The sequence below is a fragment of the Rhinolophus ferrumequinum genome, chromosome 16 (genome assembly GCF_004115265.2).
Source record: "Rhinolophus ferrumequinum isolate MPI-CBG mRhiFer1 chromosome 16, mRhiFer1_v1.p, whole genome shotgun sequence".
In the NCBI taxonomy this organism is placed as follows: Eukaryota; Metazoa; Chordata; class Mammalia; order Chiroptera; family Rhinolophidae; genus Rhinolophus; species Rhinolophus ferrumequinum.
In genome coordinates this window covers 7,505,997-7,530,333 of record NC_046299.1, presented here as the reverse complement: position 1 = coordinate 7,530,333, position 24,337 = coordinate 7,505,997, and the positions used below count along the sequence as shown (strand labels likewise).

The following is a 24,337-nucleotide window of genomic DNA, read 5'->3' as shown; positions in this document are numbered from 1 at the left end:
AACTATAGATGATCCACGAGGGAAACAGCCCTCTGACAGTTGATTGAGAATTAAATGTATTTGACACCGAAGATGTTGTATAACTTTTTTCTTTCACTCTTCTATCTGTCCTTAGCGTCTTTTCCAAAGGCGACAGAGGTGCCCACATCCACAGGTAATCTTTTCTTCTCTCTTCAGTTGCCTTCCCTTTGTCGAGTTTTAGCTCAGGAAAAAGTCCAGCATTACGGTGGGAAAAGTGTCCTTGCTGAAACTGCCTTTCTCTACAGTCTCGGCCATACAAAAGGGGGAAGGCTGAAACTATCTAGGTTTGCCCAAAAAAACCTGTGACTGAAAAGTGAGAGGAAATAAGAAACTGTGGGATGCAAGAATGGTTTTTGGGGGCTGGGTAGGAAGCTCGCACCTAGGACGGTGAATGGGGGAACCTTCTTACCCTAAATCTCTACCCATTTCTTCCATGAGCTTACATTGTCCTGAACATACCCAGTCTTTACCCTTTTTTGTTGCTGCCCTTTGAACATGGGGTCAGCCTATAGTGACTGTCCTTTATACGCCCAGGATGTTGTCACATACATGGTTGTTCCTGATCCTAGGAACAGCATAGACAAGAGCTTCTGCTGTTGTCGTTTGAACAACGTGTGCAAGAGCACACAGAATCTTATACCCAATTAGTATGTGCAGGATAGCTTCTCCTGCAAAATCCAACAAACCCTGTGAGCATCAGAAACCAAGATACACAGCACACAGTGAAAGACAAGGGAACAGCTATGCAGAGATGCAGGTCGCTGCTGGGCCAGCGGGCTAAGGAGCAAAACTGTTTCTTAAGCAGTCGCATCCTCAAAAAACACACTGAGTAACACCCAAGGCAACAGTCAATGGATGAAATGAAGGGGGGAGTAGATTTGTTACTATCGATTGTCAGTGCACAGTTTCCAGGAAATCCTGGATTTCTCCTCTGTGGCTTTTCTGGATGAGCGTTGTTTGGAATGTCCACAAAGTCTGGGCCTGCGGCTGGCGAATGGGTCAAGCAGGTGTGAGGGCCGAGTGGAAGTCGACCATGCCAACGCCTGGGGCACGGTGTGTGATGACAGCTGGTCCATAGAGGATGCCCACGTGGTCTGCAGACAGCTGGGCTGTGGCCTGGCCATGTCTGCCCTCCCAGGGGCCAGCTTCAGTCCCGGGTCAGGCAGCATCCTCCTCGATGACGTCAATTGCACAGGAAGACAGTCCTCTCTAGGGCAGTGCCCTCATGGCGGCTGGTTCACCCACAACTGTGGTCACCATGAGGACGCTGGTGTCATCTGCTCAGATGAGCACAGATCCCTTCTGGGCCACTCGTGGAGCTGCTCAGGCCAAGCCTGGAATTTGCACGTAGATTCTGGAAACGCCTCCATACCTTCAATCTGCTTCCGTGCCTGGGACAGCAGATTTTTGTTCTAACTGAAAAATATGCCAGCTGTTTAATATGTGGGAGGGCATTCAACTTGAGCATCTATAAAGATTAATCACTTGTAAACTAAAGAAAATAATGGTACCTTTCTCATGAAGTTGTTGGGAGGATTAAATGAAACATTCCACAGAGGACATTTAATCAAGCAAATGGCATACCATAAATGCACAAGAACGTTAACTATTTTGTTGTGGGTGGTGGTGGTAGTGGTATTTTAGTGACTAAGCCAAATCCTTTTGGAATCACTGCCTCAGAGATTTTTGCCAGGTGATACAATCCACACCAGGCTGTAAAGACCCCGCTGGGACAGCCCCAGATGCTTAAGGACAATTGTTTACTCCAGCTTGTCCAGTCACATTTAAACTGAGACAATGATCTTTGAGCCACTCCTCCATCCTGGTTTCTATTATTAAACCACTGTCATATTTCCTTTATCTCTGTGGAGTCCGCAGCAGCTGGGCACCCAGGTATCCATGAGTTCGCATTGATTTTATTTGCTCATTGGTGACTAGCCATCTAGTCCAGGGTCTCCCTCACTAGCCTTAACTTTCCTTGACCGTGCTCTGAGCTCCAGACCCTTCCTCCCTTCCAGAAGGTGAAGACCCAGGGCTGTGTCATAGTCTCACAAGGCCCTGCTCTTCTCCTCCGGTCCCAGAGGAAAAGCTGTTCTGTGTGATAACAGGTTGATATGTGATCCCTCCCACATACAAGACCTGCATTTCAGCGGACTCTGAAATGGTGTCTCTTGACCCAAAGTGATGGCTCCTACAACTGAGACTGTGGCAGGCCAGAGAGGGCAGAAGGGCCTGGAGGCAGGTGGGCCGTGGCAGGAGCTGCTCCTCCACCTGCAGCCCTTCCTGGGAGCCAGGATGTTGAACTCTGCCCTGACAAGGTGTCCCGGGCCTATGGGTCACGTCTTCCCAATTCCAACCTCAATTTTATTTCACTTTCTTATTCTCTTTTTTTTTAATGGTTTCAGGTACACAAAACAATGTAATAGTTACACATTTATATGAGCTACCGTCACATACATTTAAATGATAACAATTTGATTAGAGGTTGGGTAGGGTTGTTTAAAGGCGCACTCATGTGTGTGATTTCAGTGGTACTGGAAAAGCGTATGTAATTTCGTTGTGTTTGTTTGGCATGTACTTAAGATGACTGTTTTTCTTTTTACAGATACAGTTGCTTCAACTCCTGGGGAAGAGTCAGGTGTTTTCCGTCTAATAGGTACTTTTTCCATTCTTACATTGTGTAACTTTTCCTTAGGTTGAGGTCAACAGAAAGGTAGCCAGCATTATTTTCATAGCCCTTGTGCTGCGTGGAATAGAAGCGAGCTCTTTAGAGGCAACCTGCTAATATGGTGGATTCTTCATGTGTAAGAACGTTTTCCAGGAGAGCCAGATCACCACACCCAACCCTCAGGGCACCATCGAAAGCCCCGTATCGAGGCCTTGGACCACATAGTGCTGCTGTGGGCTCTTCTCAAAGGGGACCCTTGAGACAGCTCCAGTCTCTGGGGCTCAGAATCGAAGCATCAACTTCATCTGCTTTTGGATCGAGGCTCAGTGTCACTAGGTTAATTCCTTACCTTCCTGCCGTAGTGATACCATCTCTTCCTCTGCTTGCTATTCCAACCCCCAAGTTCCTCCAGCAGCCTCCCATAAAATAATTTTTAAATTCAAGTAAAATAAATTAATTGTGTTCTGAGAACTTCATAATATTCTTTGAGAGACTTGGGGTAGAAATCCAAGTCTGAAGCCCAGATATTCAGCCGACTTCTTTTGAATTTTTACAGAAACAACATAAAACGGGATACCCAAAAGGGGATGAAAGCAAAAGGTGATTTTTAAGTGTATAGCTCTTTTACAAAACCAATAGATGGCCTGGGCTCCCATAAAGAAACTGCCCGGTGAGAAAAACTTTGCAGTTTGTGCTAAATTTCAGGTATATAAAGCAGTCATACAAGTATCATTTCCTCTGTCTGTATAATTTCCTGTGGATACATGCTGTCTGGACAGCAAACCACAGCCTGAGGTAGGATTCTTTAACGAGAAATACTGGCTTGTCAGAGAATCTGAAGAACCTTCTCGTGCTGACTTGGCTCTTGGTTTCTACAGATCTGCCCCTAGTGAGGCTGGCCAATGGAAAGAGCAGGTGTGAGGGCCGCGTAGAGATCCAACACAACGGCACCTGGGGGACCGTGTGTGATGACCTCTGGGGCCTGTCCGCTGCCCAGGTGGTGTGCCAGCAGCTGGGCTGTGGGGTGGCCCTGGCGGCCCCAAGGAACAGTCTGTTTGGTGATGGCTTTGGCCCCATCTTCCTGGATGACGTGTGGTGCACGGGTAATGAGACCAGCCTGGGGCAATGCCACCACCGTGGCCTGTCTATCCACAACTGTGGGCACCATGAGGATGCTGGGGCCATCTGCTCAGGTACTTGAACCCTCCCAAATGTGGGTGTCCCTCCCAAGCAGCAGAGCTATGCCTGCCATGCTTGCCAACCCTGAAAGCCTTGGGGTCCCAGGCCAGGTAAACACCTTGTCCCAGCTTGCCCAGGATTTTCCCTGTTTGGGCACTGAAAGTCCCATGTCCTGGGAACCCCCGCAGACTCAGAAAATGCAGGACCTTGGTGATACTAGTCTCCAGTGTGTCCAGTGTCATCACAGCCTGTTCCCCTGGCCCAGAGAAGACAAGAGATCCTGTGAACAAAATCATACTAGGGAACCAGGAAGTTGTGTCTCTGCTCTGGGAAGGTTTATCATTTCCAGAATGATTTTTCTGTGTGTGTCAATCTCATAAATTTCTCATTAAGACATTTCTCAGAGAGAGCTATATATGAATACTCTCCTGATTTGTTGATTGACAAAGTTAGGTTTTTCTTGCCACTAGGGAAATTATATGCAACCATTTTAAAAAGCTGAATCAATATTTAAAAACCCTGTTGTTACCTTTCGTTACTAAGTAATGTCTGCAACAAACATCCGTGACTCCCCGCCCCATGGCTGGGTGTCTTCACCCCACTGTCAGGTCCCTCCACAGCCCAGGGCCACCCCCTCCATCCTCAGAGGGGTAGGTGGTGACAAGGTTCCAACGGAGTGAAGGTGAAGACAGGGGCGAGGATATTTCTATCCCACTCTATTGTTCCACGGTTTTTTAATTTGAAGAGTGAGTGTTTGATGTTTCAAACAAGTCATGGTGTTTCCCAATGAAAACTCTGAATTAAAATGGCATCAAATGCTCATCTGTCTTTGCTGTAGCCTCAGACCTCCTGAGGGGCTGTTATGGATGGCCCCTGGAAAAACTCAGATAGACGCCTCCAATTAGTGTCCAAAAGCTAGGATCTCACCCCGGTGAGAGAAAGCTGGGTCAGAGAAACTACCTGATTTGGACTGAATCTTTCGAAATGCTGACCTGCTTGTGACAGTGCTGCATTTGTCAGAATGTCCTGAACCGCCACATTGGCACAAATGCGGATTCATGTGCCCACTCTGCTTGTAACCCATGAGCGTTTTGTAAATCCACTAACACGAATGCCCCGGGTTTTCTCTTTTAGCTGCTGAAGTTGCCCCAGAATCAGCAGAAACAGCTCCTACAATTGGTAATCTGTTTATTATTTGTTTCAGTTAGGTATCATCTAAGGCTTCCTGATTATCCAATCTTTCTAGCAGACTCCCTGAGGTTATGTCAGTGACCTCCTAGATTCATGTCTCCCGCAGGACGAGAACACACAGGGCTCATATGACGGGAGAGGTTACTGGCAGAGGCGGCCGCGTGTCTAGTCGGGTGCTCTCAGATTTAACTTTGAGTCTAGGCCAGTGGACAAATTTGGCCTAAAGAAATAATGAAAAGTTGAGTTTGACCTATTCCAATGTTGTTGCTTAGCGATTTGATGACTCAGCTCTAAATCAGATATTTATCTGACCTTTGCATTTATCATATTTCAAACCCAAAATGGGAGTGATGGAGTAAAATACGTGAAATAAGAAATAGGCTGGAAAAGCCTGTCCCTGTGTTTGTGATCACTAATTTGACTTATCCCTATGGGAGCTAGAAAAAGGAAATAAGAGTTTTTAGAGTTTGGGGTTTATTATATGAAGAACTGAAGTCCCACTAGACATTACTTGCCAGAGAGCTGCTCACATTCCAATAATAACCCCTGAGTCTCCTGCAGATTTGCCCGTCATCAGGCTGATGGACGGGAGGAGCCGCTGTGAAGGGCGAGTTGAAATATACCACAATGGCACAAGGGGAACAGTGTGTGACGACCTCTGGGGCATCAACGCCGCCCACGTGGTGTGCCGGCAGCTGGACTGCGGGGAGGGCATTGGGGCCCTGGGGAGCAGCCACTTTGGGGAGGGTGTGGGGGACATCTTCCTGGATGACGTGCAGTGCCAGGGTGACGAGGCCACCCTGGGCCAGTGCTGGCATCTGGGCTTGTCCATTCACAACTGTGGTCACCGTGAGGATGCCGGGGTCGTTTGCTCAGGTAGTCGTGCTTGTTTTCTCCCGAGGCTGCCGGGGAGATTATATTGTTCTCATAACCAGTGAGCCTTTCTCACTTCCAGAATCCCCATCTCCATTTCGGTCTCATCCAAGAAAACTTTCTTATTTTTAATTTCCCGTTTCAGAAGTCATTTTTATCTAATTTGAGTATATAGGAGGTACACATTTTTGAAATAAAAAAGTATCTTCTAAATTTCCTCTTTGTGGGCGGGATTTTTGTTTGGATTTTTATCTTATTTTAGTTTCTATTTCACAATTTCAGCATCAGCCATGGGAACGGCCACTTCACCTGGTAATTTTGTTTTCTTTCTTGCTTTTGTAGATCACATATGCATAGCTTGCCTTGGAGTTTATCCTTCATATGAAGCTAAATACCAGGCTCATATCAAACTAATATAAGGCGCTCATCTAGTCACTGAGTGAAACAGTAAATTGACCTGCTAGGAATGTGCGCCTCCCGTAGGTAGGACATCCAGTATATCCAGCTTGCTCCCTCCCTCATTCATGCAACAGCAGGTCTCTGAAATCCAGTTATAGTGATGAGAGCTTCATTCATATTCTCAATAGTGTTCACACATCTGGGTATTCAGTGAGTTGATATTTTTTAACCATCACAGGACTTCAGCTACCTCAGGCTAAACTATTCCTCTAGTCCGCATTTTCAGAAAATAGTAGAGTACTGTATCTCCTACATATGTGTTTCATAGTACATACAGTCCACCAACCCAATGATATGCAAATTTTGGAAAAATTGCATGGCTAAATAAGTTGAGGAAATACCATAACCCCCACTCAAGATCCATAATCTATTAGCAAATTAAAGTCTCTGACAAGTCCTGCAGTAGATCTTTTTTTTTTTTTTAACTCTGCTTAACCCAATGTTTCTCAAACTTCTTTGACCACTGAAACCTTTTGAGTGGAAATGTGGGTGGCACCACAGGATTTGGAGCCAGAGAACCTGGGATTGTGTTCAGGCTCCGTCCTTAACCAATAGGGTGAGAGTGGGGACATCCCCTTAGCTGTCAGGCCTCGGTTTCTTCATCCAGAGAACAGGAGGATGACAGTTGTCCTGAGGATTGAGTGCACAACTTGTGCAAGCACACAGGGATGGCAGCTCAGTAGTCACGGTCCTGAGGGATGTGTGTGCCACCGCCTGCCGAGACCTGCCTGGCTCCCAGAACTTTCCTCTCCTGGGAACTCTGGGGATCATCCTAGAGCTTGAGTTGATCAATATATGGTTAAGTACGTTGGAGAAATACCGTCACCACTTAAGTTTTCTCTGAACTGTAAACAGTTATGAAAGTACTCAGTGGTTCATATTTCCAAAACCTCAGAGCCTTCTGCAAGGCTTGGTAGAACCTGACCTCTAAGGAATATCAGACAATGAAACAAATTGCTCTTTGTGGTTGGATCTGTGAGAAGTGACCTCCAGGTCTCTTAGGCAAAGACAAGTTTGATATGGCGCCATCACAGTATAACATTTTTCTAAGAGTTGGAGGAAATGTTAGAGGTTATTCAAACCAGAACTCACAAACAGGCAGTCAATGGGCCAATTCTGACCCCTGAATCGGTTTGATTCAGATAACAGTTTTGCATATGCAATGTTTGACTTTTTTTAATACTACATGTTTTAAAAGTCGGTTTCATATAAAAGTATAGATTTCAAGCTTTGATGGAAAAACCAGAGGATGGAAAATACTAGCATGAATTTTAGCAGAGCACCAATTGTCTGGGATTGAGCGGGGAAGGACTTCCCCTCCCCGCTTTATATGAGCATGTTCCCGCTCCACCCCCTTTATTATGGGCATGTTCTGTCTCTCGAGTTCCCTATTTGCCAATGCCAATTATTTCTGGGTCTGGAGGCATCTCCTTCCTTTTGGATACTTAGTGTTTCTCAAACTTTATTGTGCATATAAATCACTGGGAGACCTTGTTAAAATGCAGATTCTGATTCAGTAGCGGTGGACCTAAGAGTCTGCATTTCTAACAAGGTGGTACAGATGCTGCTAGTCCATGGACTAGTACTTCAGATGCAACAGCTTGGAGACTCAAAAAAGAAGGGACTTGCCCAAGGTCAAGTGCTCGGTTACACAAAGAGTGGAGACTAGAACCCAGGTCTCTTGGGTCCCAGATCCACGTACCATTTTCTCCATTCTTTATTTCCCTTAGCTTAATAAAACAGAATATAAAACCAAATAGGAACAGACATAATCAAATATGAACACGACTGGGGCATAATTTGTAAATAGAGTGACTTGTAAAAAAAAAATTATTTACCAGTGAACTTGATTGAAAAGGATGGTATTTACTTATAATTTAATTTAGGCTTGTTTTGATAGTTTTGACAGTTTCTACCTCAATTTCAGCCACAGATTTGGTTCTTACAACTAGTAACAAGTTTTCTGCTGATTTGTCCTCTTACTACCTGTCTAAAGGCTGTGTTGAAATTCTATCTAGATAGTACAATTATACTATACAAATTGTCCAGGCGTCACTTGGCTGACTTAATCCGTTGAAAAATAGACTAGAACCCTGAAATAGACGAGGAGGGCATCTATGCAGCCAAGTTGAAGTCCCAACATTCAAGCTCAAGTAAAGCACTTGAATACGCTCAGGTGTGTTCCAAAGAGCCTGTTGTTCTTGTTTTCTCACACACGACAACTGGCTATCTGTTCTCCCTACTGGCTGTGTATTATGTAAGACAACAAATTGGGGAGGGGGAGCAGGGACCAGGAGGGGGACACCTTATAGCACAGCCACATTGGCAATGGCTGTAAATGCTAACAGATGCTGGTTGCAATTATCCGAGGAGTTCCTGGTGTGCCTTTGGGTTTAAGAATTTTACAAATACAGTGTTAGAGGATTACTTGGGGGAGGACGGTAAAAAGGGTGCTCTCCCCTACTCTAGGTGCTACAGCAATTAATAAATAAAACACCAGAGTCAACACAAAATATGGCCTTTATTATTGATAAAGTTGGGTTGAGGACAATACTTAGGACAGGAGACAAATGGACCTGCCACCCCCTCCTCACCCTCAGTAGAGATCGTGGGACAGTCCACGTAGGGAAAGTTCCAGTCTGCAGAGCTAACCCTTTCCTGGGTCACTGCCTCCCACCCATTTGAAGGGAGGAGAGAGAACCAGGGAAAGCAAGTCCCCCATTTACAGAATCTTTGTTAGGTTAGCCTCATACAGTGGAGGAACAGTTACTGCCCTCTGAATAGGTTATCCCCACCTCCAAGGGGAGAAGTAAAGGCTGGGCAAGAGGAATGGAGACCCAAGGAGTGGAGGGGTGGCCGGGAGGCAATGGGGGCCTGGATGTGCCCTGCAGTAGCTCCTGTCTGAAAAGCAGAAAAACAAACTGGGCCGGTCGCACTGATCTATGGCAGCCATCTTTACAGCTCCTGCATCTTATAGAAATGTGTGCCTGTTCTGGCTGTCTGATTCTGCCTTATTTTTGTTCATCTACAGCTTCGATCTCAACTGCTGTGACCTCCACTCCAGGTAAAGTACAGTCTACTGTCCCATTAAGTGCCTCTTCTTGGAGTTCCATTTTTCAGGCTAGGCCATTCCATGGAAATTTTGTCCCCAAAACAGACTCAGTAAAACAGAAACTCAGCTGTCCTCTCCACTGGTATTTGTTTTTTCTTCTTTTTCTAGCTATCTCTTCAACTTCAGCAGAAGTGACCTCTCCAGCTTGTAAAGGCTCTCTCACTGTACTATTTAAATGAAGGAGACCCACTTCTTGCTTGTCATGTTCTATGTAGAAAATGAGCCCATTTCTACATAGAAATGAGCCCATTGTGGTCACGGCCGTTTTGACCACAAACTAAACCTCAGTAAAAAGACACACAGAAATGTTCTTTCTCACATTTTTAAGTGTCCTATTTTCTTTGTTCTTGCACAGATGTATCTTTAACCTCTGCAGAAGTGGACATCCCCTATGGTAATGTTACCAGCCTCTCACATTTCTTAAGTTAAATGTAATCAACTCTCTCTCTTTCTATTTAACAAATGAACATATATACTGAATTATTTGTCTGCAGCACAAGCCCCTATGTAAACAGAAGTCCCAGCATCCTTTTCACAGAAGTTAAGCTTCATATTCTCTTTATTCGTCCATAGACACAGGAGTGGTCCCTCCACTAGGACACGCCTTCTACTGGTTGTACTGGTCTTCGTCATATGTGCCCAAGGGAGGCGAGGCCTGGGGGTCCACACCTCCACCTGCTTGGTGGTGTGTATGTTTCAGGTGATGCTTTGCCCCGTCCAGCACACTGAAACACACACACTAAGGAACCGAGTTGTGATAGCATTGATTCTACCATTCATTGTTCTGTTCTCTGCCACACTGCTGTTCCCAAAAAAAAAATTCCTTTAAAAATTTTTTTCACTGATGTTTGACTTTGATTCTTTTTATTTGCAGATACAACTCCCACTTCAGGCAAAGAACCTTCTTTACCAGGTATGCTCCCTGCTCCTTGCCATAGCCCTGGTGAGTGACTTTCTGAGAAACCCCAGCCCAGCAAGCTTACACACCAGAGTAAACACTTCCTGTTTCCCTAGAAGAGGTCAGCAGAGAGGAGAGGAGAGGTCAGGCAGGTTCCAGGCCACGCCCGCACCGCTGGTTCTAATTCTGAACAATGAAGGCAGATGTGGGGATAGGATGAATTCTCATTCACCTAACACCAAATGCCAACCCTGGAGGAGACCTTAGAGATGACCTACACCAGCGATTCTCAAATATTAGTGAGCAAGGGAACGCCTGGAAAAATGCAATTCTGATTCAATGGCTCCAGGTGGAGCCTGAATTCTGCATTTCTCACAGGCTGCCAGGTAATACCCATTCAAGGAGTTAAGATGCTAAACAACCACTTGTTTTGGAGGAAAAATGAGGCCTAAAGAAGGAAGAGACTTGCCTAAGTTCCCTGTCTTAGCTAGAGCTGCCATAGCTAAATACCAGACTGCATGGCTTGCACTACAGAAATTTATTTTCTCACAGTTCTGGAGAAAAGAAGTCCAAGGTCAAGGTGACAGCTGGGTTGATGTCTCTTCCCTTGGGTTGGAGATGGCCACCTTCTGGCTGTGTGGTTACAGGGCCTTTCCTCAGTGTGTGCTGGTGGTGAAGGGGAGAGGGAAGAGAGGGCGCTAGATCTGGTGCCTCTTCTTACAGAACACCAGTCCTATCAGATCAGGGCCCCAACCTTAAACCTCGTCTAAGCTTAATTATTTCCTTCGAGGCTAAGGGTTTTAGTATTTTTGTTTAAAGATTAAATTCTTAGGTATCTGGGAAATTAGGCTGTCCGTAATCGCCAATCGCTTGAGGGTTTCAGTTCATTAAGCTTTTACTTTTTGTGAACGAGTAAATGCTACAGAGAAAGGTGGGGGAGGAAGGCAGAGAGAAGGAGGAAGAGAGGGAGTGAACGGGAACTACACAATCAGACAAAGAACTCATCCCAGTGTTAATGTTTTTATTGTAAATGACAAGGGACACCTGAGATGCGGTCTGGCGGTAGGAACCTACCCAGCTGTCCTTCCCACCTGACTTGCTCTCTTGCCTCCCGCAGACCCTCCCCTGCGTCTGGTGGGCGGACGCAGCCGCTGCGAGGGCCGCGTTGAGATCTGGCACCAGGGAGTGTGGGGCACGGTGTGTGACGACTACTGGAACATCAAGAACGCCCGTGTCGTGTGCCGCCTTCTGGGCTGCGGCCGCGCGCTCAGTGCCCTCGGGCGCTGCCACTTCGGCCCCGGCTCCGGACCCATCCTGCTGGACAATGTGCGCTGTGAGGGCACCGAGGATGCACTGGAGAGCTGCGCTCACTCTGGCTGGGGCCAACATGACTGCCAGCACCAAGAGGACGCGGGCGTGGTCTGTGCAGGTACCGAGCGCCACGCCCCTGCGCCGCCCCATGGCCAAGCCACCCCAGGCCCTGCGTCTTCTGGAGGCTCTGTCTCTTCTCTTCTCTTCAAGCATTCCTAAGGTCAAAATTCACCATCCCAAGGAATATCAGGTTGGCCAAGGAGCCAGATTCTAGGATAACAAGAGCATATTTGTAACACGACCATTGAGGTCAATGTTTTAATCATACAGGCTTGGGTACTAATCCGTTTTGTCTAATTGCAATATATTTGTTCTGAACTATAGCTAAAAGATTATGAGGCCCAAGGAAAAACTGACAGTGTAATAGAAATGATTAAGGACATAGCACTTGCTGCTATCGGTCAGACTACAATTTGTCCAAGTCCTTTTTTCAATCTCTGACAAGGTCATCAAGGGCACAGTCCTGAGTGGATACCATTAGTCACCTTGACCTAGCCCTCAGAAGTCAGACCCCTACAATGTCCTGAGTTCCCCTGTGTCCCTTTCATCCATGGTTTGGCCTGTACCTTTCCTGGAATACTTTTATTGTCACCCAAATTCTGTCTGGTCATTCTGACCTCCAGAAGTTGACCTCCTTCTGTGTGGAGAGGTACTTCCTTAATTCACCCACGTAAATCTCAAAAAGTGATGGAATTCTCAGATCTAGTGAACAAGTCTGAGCTCACCTCATCTGTTCCATTATGAATTTTTTTGTAGGTAAACAAGGTAAAGAAATCATGCCATTGCTTTTGCCTTGATGTAGGAATTACTCTTGTTTTGCACAGAAATGGGGCCCAAATAGAAAAGTGATCACAGTGCCCTTGAGAAAAACACCAATCCTGCAGGAGCCATGTAGCATCAGTCTGTCTGGGGTTGTGGGCTGTTTAATTTCCAGATCCTCACTTTTATTGTGTCTGTCCAGCCATTCCTTCTGCTCTCGGGTTGGGGAAGGGGTGCACTATAAATGGTAATTCACTTTCTATTCTTGGATTATACACCAAGGGGTTTCCTTTTCACCATTATAGCAACTAAAGGACCAGTGGTCTGGGGTTGAGGTTGAGTGAGTCTGGTCAGCCACGCTTCCTGGCCTGGGCCCTTCTCCTAGGTAACCATCCTGCCCAGTTTCTGGGCTGGGGAGGCCTTTGATTGCTGCACACTCATATTTCCCAGCCTGTTTCCAAATGTGCCTTGTGCATGGGAAGGGACGCCAGCCAGATTTCATACATGTGATGGTGTTTACAACCAGCAAAGCCCTGTATTTATTATCCTCTTGCTCCAGCAAATCTTCATGTTGATGACACCCGTGTTCCCAAGACTACTTCACAGATGCCAGCATCCCATCCTCCAGCTCCATCAGGAGGCCTGGGTTCTCCTCTCTTTTGCATTGCCCTGGACTGTTTTCATGTCACTGTACTCAGCTTTAATAGCCAAGTCAGCTGAGCCCGTTCCCCTACATTTCATGTCAACCGCTGGCTGCATCGTCCTCTCACAGTGTTTCTGCACAGCTAACATTTGCTTTTCATTGTTTTTCCTTTACCAGGTGGAACTGACTCTATTATACCCAAGGACAATGGTAAATTCTTCTCCTTTCCTAGAGTCCGAGGCTGTGGAAAGGGGGAGCTAAGAGAGCAATTGTCTGGGGAAGAAAGAACAGTCTATGAGGGGGACCAGCTTCTGTGTCTCCACTGAGATTTTGTATCTCTATCCACTCACTGGGCTTTAGAAGGTTGAGGAAGAAGCCCCTTTGCACCCATCCTCCCTCCCCATTGGCTTCCACTCTCTTTTTCCAACCTGCCTGTCATGCAAAGGCCCAGATAGACGCATGTTCAGGCTCAGGGGTCCTCAACATGTGAAAGGAGCTGTCCTTTAAATCCTTAGAAGACATTCTGACTCACGGCCCATAGGATGGATTTTGTGGATACAATTCCCTGTGGATACGGTGTGACTTTTGGAAAAGGGAGCTATACATAAAATCAATAAAAGTCAAGTCAAAGGTAGGGGGTGATGAGAGCCGAGCCAATTTAGGGCACTGTCCATGGTACTTTTAGAAAGTTCCCGTACACCCACACCCCACGTCCTTGACCTACACATCCAGTATACGAGGTTCTCCGTGTGAGTTTCTCCCCGTTGTCCTTCTCCTGCAGCCCAGCTCTCCTGCTTGCCTCACCTCTTCCAAATCACAGTTGACCGAGGCTATCTCCGGAGGCTGGGCTACTCCTCCTGGGATGTCCACTTAAATGATGAGCTGTGTCGTCCCCGAGTCACAGGACGCTACCTGATCTTCAACATTCCCTACGGTCACTGCGGCACCGTCCAACAGGTAAGAAACTGACAAGGTGGTGGTACCCTTCTGTGGATGGAAGCCAAAAAGAGTGGTTTGAAAAATGCAATCACCTGTTAAAAAACCAGGGTAGAGACAAGCCGTGACTTTATTTCTGAGTTTGGTGAGAACTGGAGGAGCTCACTAATTTGTCTGAAGCTTTCATTCCTTTTGGGAATTTGGAATACATACTGGATTTTGAACATACAGTAACAAGTGCTGAGTGCTGATGGACTGATGCGATGGATGGATGAATGGATGGATGAAGGGATAGATGCTATTCCCTTAGCTCCAAAGAATTTTTGGAGCAAAAGCCAAAGAATTGTTCACAACATGCTTCTTTATTCAGCATTAGTGCTCACCTACCATGTGCAGGGGCTGGGCCTGGGGAGGACAGAGGATCTGTCTGTCTGACTGCTATGTTTCATTTCCCAATCTAGCCAGTAAATATCTACCGTGTTTCCCCAAAAATAAGACCTAGCCGGACAATCAGCTTGAACGCATCTTTTGGAGCAAAAATTAATATAAGACCTGGTCTTATTTTACTATAATATAAGACCAGGTATAATATAATATGATATAATATAATATAATATAATATAATATAATATAATATAATATAATATAATATATAATATATAATACTGAGTATGATATAATATAATGTAATATAATATAACAATACCGGGTCTTATATTAATTTTTGCTCCAAAAGATGCATTAGAGATGATTGTCTGGCTAGGTCTTATTTTCGGGGAAACAGGGTAGGACATTTATGTTTAATGAAATGCATTATGTTTATTTCATTTTCCTTAACCACCTGCTTATTTCACAAAACAATATCATTGAAGTTAAGGAAACAAGTATACCAATGATATCGGAAGAGTGTATAACCACAAAATAATTTTTCTCAGGACATTTAACAATATAACATATTCCAGAGCAAGATCCCCACACCATTCCTCCAATTTTTTCATCCATGTTTAGGCACACAGTGTGCCTACACACAAACACACACGTACACACACACACACACACACACACACAAACACTTGACATTGTTGGAAGTTGAATTGATTCAAACAGTATGCATGACACCAAAGAACCACTTTAATTCCATACTTGACATTTTGTATATTTGGTTGTGTAGACCATAGTCATGCTTATCTTTTTTGCTCTGGAAATTCTAGTTTTCACCTCAGAAGTTTCTGCCCCAGGAATCATGCAGGACGCCCGCCAGTGTCTGGGAGGAGGGCAGCCCCGGAAGCTTCTGGGCCATCAGGGAGGACCCTCAGCTGTCCTCTCTTAGCTATTGGCCTAGCTTCCCCAGAAGCCTCCTGTGCTGATCACAGTGCTGGGCCAGTGGACACAGCAGGTCAGGAACCACGAGTCCCAGGCCACCCACAGGGAAAACACCACCACAAAAAGCTCCTGTGTCTGATTTCAGAGTCAGTGAATGAGCAATATTCCAGGTGCTGAGGACACAGCAGCCAACAAGCCTGACAGGGGCCTGTTCCATGACCCTTACAGTCAAGAAAAGGGAGGCAGGCACTGAACAAACACCCAAGTGAGAATGCTTTATAGTGAAAAGGGCTAAGAAGACAACTAAACCAAGACAGGAACAGAAAATGATTTGAGGAGGAACAAAGTCCACTTTGAATAGGGGGCCAAGGCCCGAGGCCCAGGAGGAGATGGAGCCCCCTACAGATGAACAGGAGGAGCGCTGGCCAGGTGTCAGCAGGTGCCCAGGCCTCGAGGCAGCAGCAAACTTGGAGGGCTCCGGGAAGAGATTGGGGGCCGTGAACACCAGGGAGCCCGAGGTCAGGTTGGAAGGGAGCAGGTCCCTGTGATCATGAGTTTAGCTTGTCTTCTAAACTGTGCATTCTCCACGAGGGCGACGTCACCCTTGAGGGGGAGGAGAGATATTGGTTCTTAGGGGCAAAGAAAGAACAAAAATCTTTCTTTATGGATCTTAAAAATCTTTATGTTGTTGTACTAAAATTTTATAACAGGGGCTGGAGAGGAAGTGGGATGAGTAGGAAAGAAAATGTCCAAAAAGGCAGACCAGTGAGAAACAGTGGTATAAGCAGTACTTGGGGTTCCAAGGCAGAATATCCCAGGATCTGGATCACACAAACCGAGGCTTCCTTGAACAAATGTCCCTGAACAAGCTGACTCTCTGGGTGCCACACAGGGCTGTGGGAAGGAGGCTGCCAGAAGCAGTGGCCCCCTTCTCATCAGCCTTAGCACCCCCTTAACCCCTTTAAGCCCCTCTAATGGATTTGAAGGAGCAAGGCTGAAAGCAAAGGTCACCAGGGCCAGGCCTACAGCTCACATGGTGCCAGGACTGGTCTGGGGTCAAGAGCAGGGAGGAGCCAGAAGAAAGGAGGAGCGTTCCACTGGGGAATGCTGTGTTCTTGTCTGAGAACATCATGGGCTAAGGAAATAGAATGTGTGGACAAATTCAGCAGCCACCCCACCTCATACCACCACAGCTTGGCCCTCACAGAAGGGAAGAAGGGAGTCAAGGCTCATCCACTGGGGGCTCCCTGCACGTACCCTGAACTCCAAGGACCAAGGACATAAAGTCACCCCATCATGGCATCAGGTACCACAAAGGCCAGGCCCAAAGCCTCCTGGCCTCCAGCTTCTCAGCAAGCTGGCACCAAGCAGCAGAGGTCTCTATTCATGAAGGAAGGTGCTTGTCAGGGAGCCAGGACCACTGGCCACCAACTCTGCTCTCTTCCTTCCAGGAAAGCCTCGGGTCCCTCAGCTACTCCAACTCCATCAGAGGCCGAATACGGGGCCACCCTGGCCAGATCATTGTGCGCCACAGGGTGCCCCAGCTGAAGTTCACCTGCAGGGTGGATGGCCCATCAGCCATTGAAATTGTTCCTGGGGCTGACAACCCAAGGCAGGATGCTGGCTACGAAGTGTCCATATCGTTCCTCGAGCTGCCCATGTCACAGCATGTGGGGAACACGGGGCCGTACTACACCAGTCAGAGGAACGAGGTCTTCCTTCAGGCCACACTCCACAGCCCCAATCCCGACCTGAGGCTCTTTGTGGATACCTGTGTGGTTTCTCCAGATCCCCATGATTTTACGACTGTCAAGTACGATTTGATCCGGCAAGGGTAAGGAAAATGGAAGGTCCCCTAGGGTTGACTGTTAGATTCATGGGGCGGTCCACTGGGGGACCTTTGGCTCCTCAACTGGTAGTCTTAAATCATAACAGTGTGCAAAAGAGTCCTCCTCATGCCCCAGAGGCAGAGTTGAGGCCCTCAGCATCCCTCTGATCCCATTTGGGGACAAATAATTATAGGAAGTATGGAACTTCCCTTGAATCTCCTGAGTCCTGGGCAGAGCCCTTGCTGTCTTGGACTCTACTGTCCCATCCCACCCTTTAATACTCATTTCTTTCTCTTTAAGTTTTATGATTTTTATTACACTCCCCAGTCCTCAGCACATTTGGCCTACATTGGTGGGCCGGTGGGTTATCCCAGGCTAAGCGCTTACAGTGGTGAGATTTCTTCTGGCTCCTTTGGTTAAACAAAAGATTTGTCAAGTTAGCACTCTGGCAAGTTGCTTGCCTTTATAGCTCCCTGGTCTGCTAATAAGGGCAACCTGCTTATGGATGGGCAATTGCAACCAGTGCAAAACGCACAAAAACTTATCAGCTACTGACAGCAGCTTTAGAGTGGTGAACCCACAATATCCTAAAGCCCCAGGAAGCATGGTAGTGACTGTTTCCCAAAGCCCAGCGTGGAGCAAGAGGCGGCGCCACCTTCCCCAGGTGGTGTCAGCCCAGATGTAGCAGGAAATTGCACTAAGTCAGAGAGAGAAAGCTCTTCCCTTTAATTTTCCTTACAAATACATCAAAGAGAGAGGCACAGATTAATGCCAAAATTTAACAAGGGACACTTTTTTCTTCTGCTTGCTTTAGGTTTAATTTATTCTTCTTCCTCTAATTTCCTAAGGTGGGAGCTTAGATTATTCATTTTAGATCTTTCTTTTTTTTCGATATATGCATTTAACGCTATAAATTTCCCTCTAAGCACCACTTTAGGGGTTTCCCACAAATGTTGGTAAATTGTATATTCATTTTCCGTAGTTTGAAATATTTTTTTTAAATTTCTTTTGAGACTTTTTCTTTGATCTGTGGGTTACTTAGAAGTATGTTGTTTAATTTCCATATATTTAGGAATTTTCCAGCAACTTTTCTGTTATTGATTTCTAGTTTAATTCCATGGTGATCTAAGGATGTACTTTGTATGGTTTCTGTTCTTTTAAATTTGTTAAGGTATGTTTTATGGCCCAGAATGTGGTCTATCTTTATGAATGTTCCATGTGGACCTGAGAAGGATGCTGTTGTTGGATGGAATGTTCTATAGATGCCAATTAGGTCTAGCTGATTGACAGTGCTGTTCAGACCAGTTATATCTTTCCTGATTTTCTGCCTGCTGGATCCGTCAATTAATGATAGAGGGGTGCTGAAATCTCCAACTATAATAGTGGATTTAGCAGTTTCTCTTTGCAGTTCTATCAGTTTTTGCCTCGTTATTTTGACACTCTATTATTAGGTCCATATATATTAGGGACTGTTATGTCTTCTTGGAGAATTTACCTCTTTATTGTTATGTAATGCCCCTCTTCATCCCTGATAATTATCCTGGCTCTGAAGGCCATTTTGTTTGAAATTATTACAGCTACTCCAGATTTCTTTTCATTAGTATTAACATAGTAATTCTCTCTCCTTTACTTTTAATTTATCTTTCTCTTCATATTTAAAGTGGATTTCTTATAGGTCTTTGATATTTTGAAATCTACTCTGGCAGTCTCTGTCTTTAAGTTGGTATATTTAAACCATTGACATTTAAAGTAATTATTGATATAGTTGGACTAATCTGTATCATCTTGATAACTGTTTTCTATATGTTGCATTTGTTCTTTGCTTCTCCCGCACCCCCAACTCTCCTTTTGCTGCCTTGTTTGGTTTTAATAAAGCATTGTATATGCTTATTTTAATTGAACATTTTATATTATTCCATTTTATCTGCTCTCTTGATGTATAATTTATAATTATTTTCTTAACTTTTCAGTGATTGCAGTGGGTTTTACAAAACTCATTTTAAAATAATCTAAGTTCATCTTTAAATAATACAACCCCCACCTTCCACTTTCCTTTTGACAAAATCAAGTAGGCCTTTTGAAGGCAACAGCTCTAGCTAGAATTTAATTACCTTGTTTTCGTTTTATTATATTTGTTTTATAGTTCCCTTCTGTTTCTGATCAGGAATAGTGGTTTGTCCACTCATGGTAGTATTAGAAAGCTTTTTTTTTTTTTTTTTTTTTTAATGAAAGAAAGAAAGAGTGGGTAGGGGGAAGAACCCTATTTGGAATTCAGAGGTCTGGGTCCAAGTCTGATCATTTGAGTCAGAGTGAATTCATAGCATGCTTTAAGTTGATCCTTTTGGCTTGGGGTCCTTCTTCCCATCAGGTGCATCAAAGATGATACCTACGTCACCCTCCACACTCGCCAGAAGAACATGGCCCAGTTCAAGTTCAACGCCTTGAACTTTCTCAACAGCTACGACGTGATCTACCTGCAGTGTAAGGTCGCCGTGTGCAAAGTGGGGGACCACTCCTCCCACTGCTCCCAGGGCTGTGCAGGGCGGAATAAGAGAGGTGCAGGCCCCATGGAAGCCACGGAAGAGCAGGCTGAGCATTTCCAAATGGTGGGGCCACTAGAAATCCACAGAGGAACTGAGCAGAGCAAGAACTTTGTGTGATTCCTCCAATTTTCACATGAATCTGTTAGAAATTAGAAGCAAAGTCTATTTCTCTTCAATAAAACAATGAGTTTGACAAATCAGAGGTTGTCCACATAGAGACAGGTAAAGAAACAGCTACAGACGTTCTCCCTGAGGTTTGTTGCTAAATACATCTTCTCTGATTACTAAACTTCTAAGGCAAATGCTCTCTTGAGGGCTAGAAATGTTGCATTTTCTAATTCTGCACTGTCAAGACCTGTATCGTTGTCTTAAACTGTACAAAATGCTGTAAAGAACAAAGTCATCTCTCTATAACACATTGCCACCTTAAAGATTGTTTTAATTGACCTAGTAGGGTGATCTTTTCGTTTCTGTTCCTCTGGTTGTGTGAAAATTTATTTTCAGATCTTGCCAAGAGTCTTATGAAAAATAAACTACTCATAAGTGTCTGTCAGGAAGCCACTGCTCTTTTTTTTTTTTAACTCTATTAACTGATTAGTTGAATCAAACACATCATTGACTCATTTACTCATTGTCACCTATTCAAAACAAGCTTTGTTTATTTCTAAGGGAACAAATTGGACCCCAGCTTTGTTGGTTTGGGGTTACAGCTTGCAAATGAGAGTCTGAAACAATCACAGGACCCACTCAGGGCTGCTTTCTGAGACCCTGCACACTCAGTTTGTTTCCCAGATCCTCGCAGCATGATAAGAAACCTGAGAAGTAGATAGGAAATCTGAAAAGCACACAAAGAAAGATTCGCATATTCCCACATCTTCTCAGAAAGAGGGCGGCACCCTCTTTATCGACTCTGTCTTTTTATCTTAATAGAAAGAGTCCTGCGCTAGGCTCAATACCTTTAAAGTTGTCTTTAAAGAAACAGACTTGGACATAGTCAGGTTTTTCATTTGTCAAGAAATATTCAGTGGTAATATTTAAAATATGAGTCCTCAACTCCAAGAAATTGTTCCCGTCTTTGTTAAATAGCATGCACAAGATGAGAATACAGTATGGTCAAGTCCCCTAGAGAGTAGGGAGGGAACCCCAAAGTCCTCAGAGATGGAAATCTGACACGTGACCTGTGGACAGGTAAGGCCTCTAAAGGAGGACATCTCAGTTTCATTACAAACGTTCCTTTCATCGACAAGTGTCTTGATACAAATATGATGTTGACATTTGTTTTGATGAGGTTCCCTGCTCATATGTAGTAGGAGCTGATGGAATGTATTTACTGGTCAGTTTGGTGAAGATGGCATCTTTAAATCAAAAGTTAATTATTTGTCACCGGGTAACTTCATCTTCAATCACATGAAACAATGATTTTAACATCTGCCATCTATTTTATGCAAGTGCTTCAAATGGATAAAGCAGTTTTTCTAAGTAACTGTGAGTTGCCAGAGTTTCTACTTCCCAAAGTTCATCTGCCCGTTCACAGTAGCTGTCCATATCGTGCTGAGAAACGGGGAGGCTGCCCGCTTCCAAAATGGATTTTAACAAATAATGTGAAAAGTGCTGAAGAGAAAGAACTGAATTTTCAAGAGTAAATAAATAAGGGTCCAGTGAACTTCCAGGTCGGGTTCTCTGGGTGTTGTGCAGTGGATGGGTGCCAGGAAACTGCCCTTTCCAAAAGCAGGTGAGTCTTAGGAATGCTGAAGTTGGACAGCCATGGCCACTGTCCAGCATTCTCTGCCCCATGGATCAAAATGCACTTAGCACGAAGAAGCCTGCAACCCAGAAACACCCCTGGGTGCAGACAAAAAGCCTCAAGAGACACCTGCTCTCTCTAGCGAAAGGACCAGCAGTGAGGCAGCACAGAAAACTTTTTTTTCTTTTTTCTTTTTTATTGGGGTGACAATTGTTAGTAAAGTTACATAGGTTTCAGGTGTACAATTCTGTATCACATCATCTATATATCACATTGTGTGTTCACCACCCAGAGTCAGTTCTCCTTCCATCACCACATATTTGATTCTTTTTACCCTCATCTACCACCCCCCTCCCTCCTTACAGGAAACTTTTAGACAATACCTGCCCTTCTCCAAACACCAGTAAAACTGTGCCCCTCCCCCACCAGGCAGCAAACGTGAACTGGGGAGCCTAGACTTTTGCCTGCCCCCAGCACCCCTCACTTTTCCCCTCCCCCAGAGGGTGTCAGAGGAGGCAGAGCGGGGAGCTACGACTTTCATCACCTCCTGGCAGTAACCAGGGCCTCCCCGATAACCCCCATGTCAGGGGATACCAACTGGGGAGCGTGGACTTCCAGTCCCACCTGGCAGGTAACCCTCTGAGTCTGCTCTGGGGTGGTGTCACCAGAGGCCTAAGGGTGAGCCAGGACTTCCACCCCCACCCAGAAATAACAAGGTGACTCCACCTTCTTGGGAGGGGGCAGCAGACGCCTCATGAGTAGATTGATTCCACCCTGCTCGGTAGTAATGAGGTGAGCCTTCCCGGCTGGTTTGCACGCGCTGGTCTTCTATTGCCCAGCCTTTGTTTCCGCCTTCCTAAAACACTTGGTTAAGCATGTCTCTTGAGTACAGTGCAGAGTCCGACTTTACTTTCTGAGACATTCTGAAAACCCTGCTCTTTTAAGAAGTGAGTGTAATGACTCTGGTGTGACTCCCAGGTCTCTCCCTCAGATGAAGATGAAGCTTGTTCTTCAAGCTGCTGACAGTGTTGATGGCTGACGACCCTCAGCCCCACTGCTCTGCAGGAATTTCCCTCAGCTCAAGGCAGCTGCCTTGTCCAAGTTCACAGCCTTCAACCAATGACGGGTCGATAGAGGCATATGAAGGTCGGTGCCTGGGGGCAGGAAGGCATCTCTGAAGGGCCAGCCCAGCCCAGGACTCCCCAGGAATTGGCTAGACCTTTTACCTTTGCCCAGTCCTGCCTCCCTCACCTCTCACACGGGTTTATCCTGAGCGCATTCCCCAGGAATCCTTCTGGACACAAACCTCTGTGTCAGAGGTGGTTTCCCAGGAAACCAACCCATGTCAGTCAGTACACGCTGTGGTTGGAGGAAGCAGATTCTAAAATGGGACTTGGGCGCTGGCCACGAGGACTCGTCATTGGTGGTAAGTGGAACACAGATGTGGGGACAGAGCCAGGAGTGCAGTTTCCAGGCTCTTGGCTTCATGTGGAAAGGTGCTGGCTCGGGTAGTAAATGGCCATCAACTGTGATCGGATGGCCATCAGCTGTGTCTACCTGGCTGTCAGCTGTAACCAGTGAGCCATTGGGCACTAATATAACTGCTGTGGCTATGCTAGCAGCAGATGGTGGCTGAGCTAACAAGAGGGGATTGCAGTTAGCACGGCGGATTGCAGTTAACAACTGGGATTGGTTGGTTGGCAGAGAAGAGGACGGCGGGTTGCGAATCGTGTGGCTCCTGCTTCCTGGGTCACCAACCCAGCCACCAGCGAGAATATAGTGGTATGACTTCCCTATCTGTGGCTCCGTGCGTGTTCCTTTTTGGCCTCACCATATCCTGCGTCCTTATGAGGGAGCACGAGCTGAGACCCTGCATGACACTCTGCATGACAACAGATAGCTCCTGAGGCAACTCTCTCTCATTTAATCCTTACAACACTCCCAGGGAGTGGGCAGCTCTTACCATCCCTATTTTAAATGGTGGAGGTCAAGACTGAAGGTGATTTGGCGCAGGTAACCCACCAGGTAAGCAGAAGAACTAAAACCCAGGCCACCAACTCCAGATCCAGGATCTTTCATCACTTCACTGTAGTTTTTCCTAAAGAAATAAAATTCAATATTATATATTACTGATAATGCATTGGTATATCTCAATGGCGTCACTACAAAGGACTTTCTATGTCGTGATGATACAATCCTATGCACCCTCTAGGGAGCCACAGTGCTTGACATTTTTCTTGGAATTATACTACCGCACCTGGTGCACCTCTGACTACCCCATGCCAGGCCACCAGCAGATGTCCAGTCAGTTCCTGATGGACGGATGGCTGATGGAGCCGTGACCGGACAGTTTTTAAGTGCTCTTTTGAAGAACTTAGTTTGAATTGCCCGTTCTAATTAAATTCTTAAGTACTTTCACATTTGGTTAGCAAAAAACTTGACAGTACTTACATTTAGGTTACACAGATGAATGCAGAGGAGACGCAACCATATGGCCTACGTGGAAAATGTTATGGAAATATTAAAAAGAAAATGGGGGAGATCTGTTTTGATTTGGAGCTGGAAGTCAGCGGGTCCCCTAAGGACCTGTTGTATGGGGGTAAAGATGCAAACGTATCCGCTGTGTACCCCCAGCATAATGTACACGTGTATGGTAGGCATTCGGGAATGTGGTTGTCTGTTTGGACACATTAGAACCTGAAATGTGTGTTGTGGAGACAGACTCCCAGAGAGCAATTCCAGACTCAGCCTCACGTGGAAAGGTGCTGGCTGGGTTAGTAGATGGCCA

General features: G+C 45.7%; 1 protein-coding gene across 1 annotated transcript in view; it reads left to right on the top strand.

Moving 5' to 3' along the window:
- Positions 1–19,922, top strand: part of LOC117036295 (deleted in malignant brain tumors 1 protein-like) — a 41,180-nt gene extending 21,258 nt beyond the window's left edge. Inside the window, exons 8-17 of the mRNA XM_033131082.1 lie at positions 996–1,291; positions 3,568–3,882; positions 5,003–5,047; positions 5,621–5,935; positions 9,859–9,897; positions 10,378–10,446; positions 11,519–11,830; positions 13,956–14,131; positions 16,885–17,267; positions 19,631–19,922. Of these exons, the coding sequence (XP_032986973.1) occupies positions 996–1,291; positions 3,568–3,882; positions 5,003–5,047; positions 5,621–5,935; positions 9,859–9,897; positions 10,378–10,446; positions 11,519–11,830; positions 13,956–14,131; positions 16,885–17,267; positions 19,631–19,922 (2,242 nt within the window). The remainder of the gene's footprint in view (positions 1–995; positions 1,292–3,567; positions 3,883–5,002; positions 5,048–5,620; positions 5,936–9,858; positions 9,898–10,377; positions 10,447–11,518; positions 11,831–13,955; positions 14,132–16,884; positions 17,268–19,630) is intronic.
- The last annotated feature ends 4,415 nt before the right edge of the window (positions 19,923–24,337 follow it).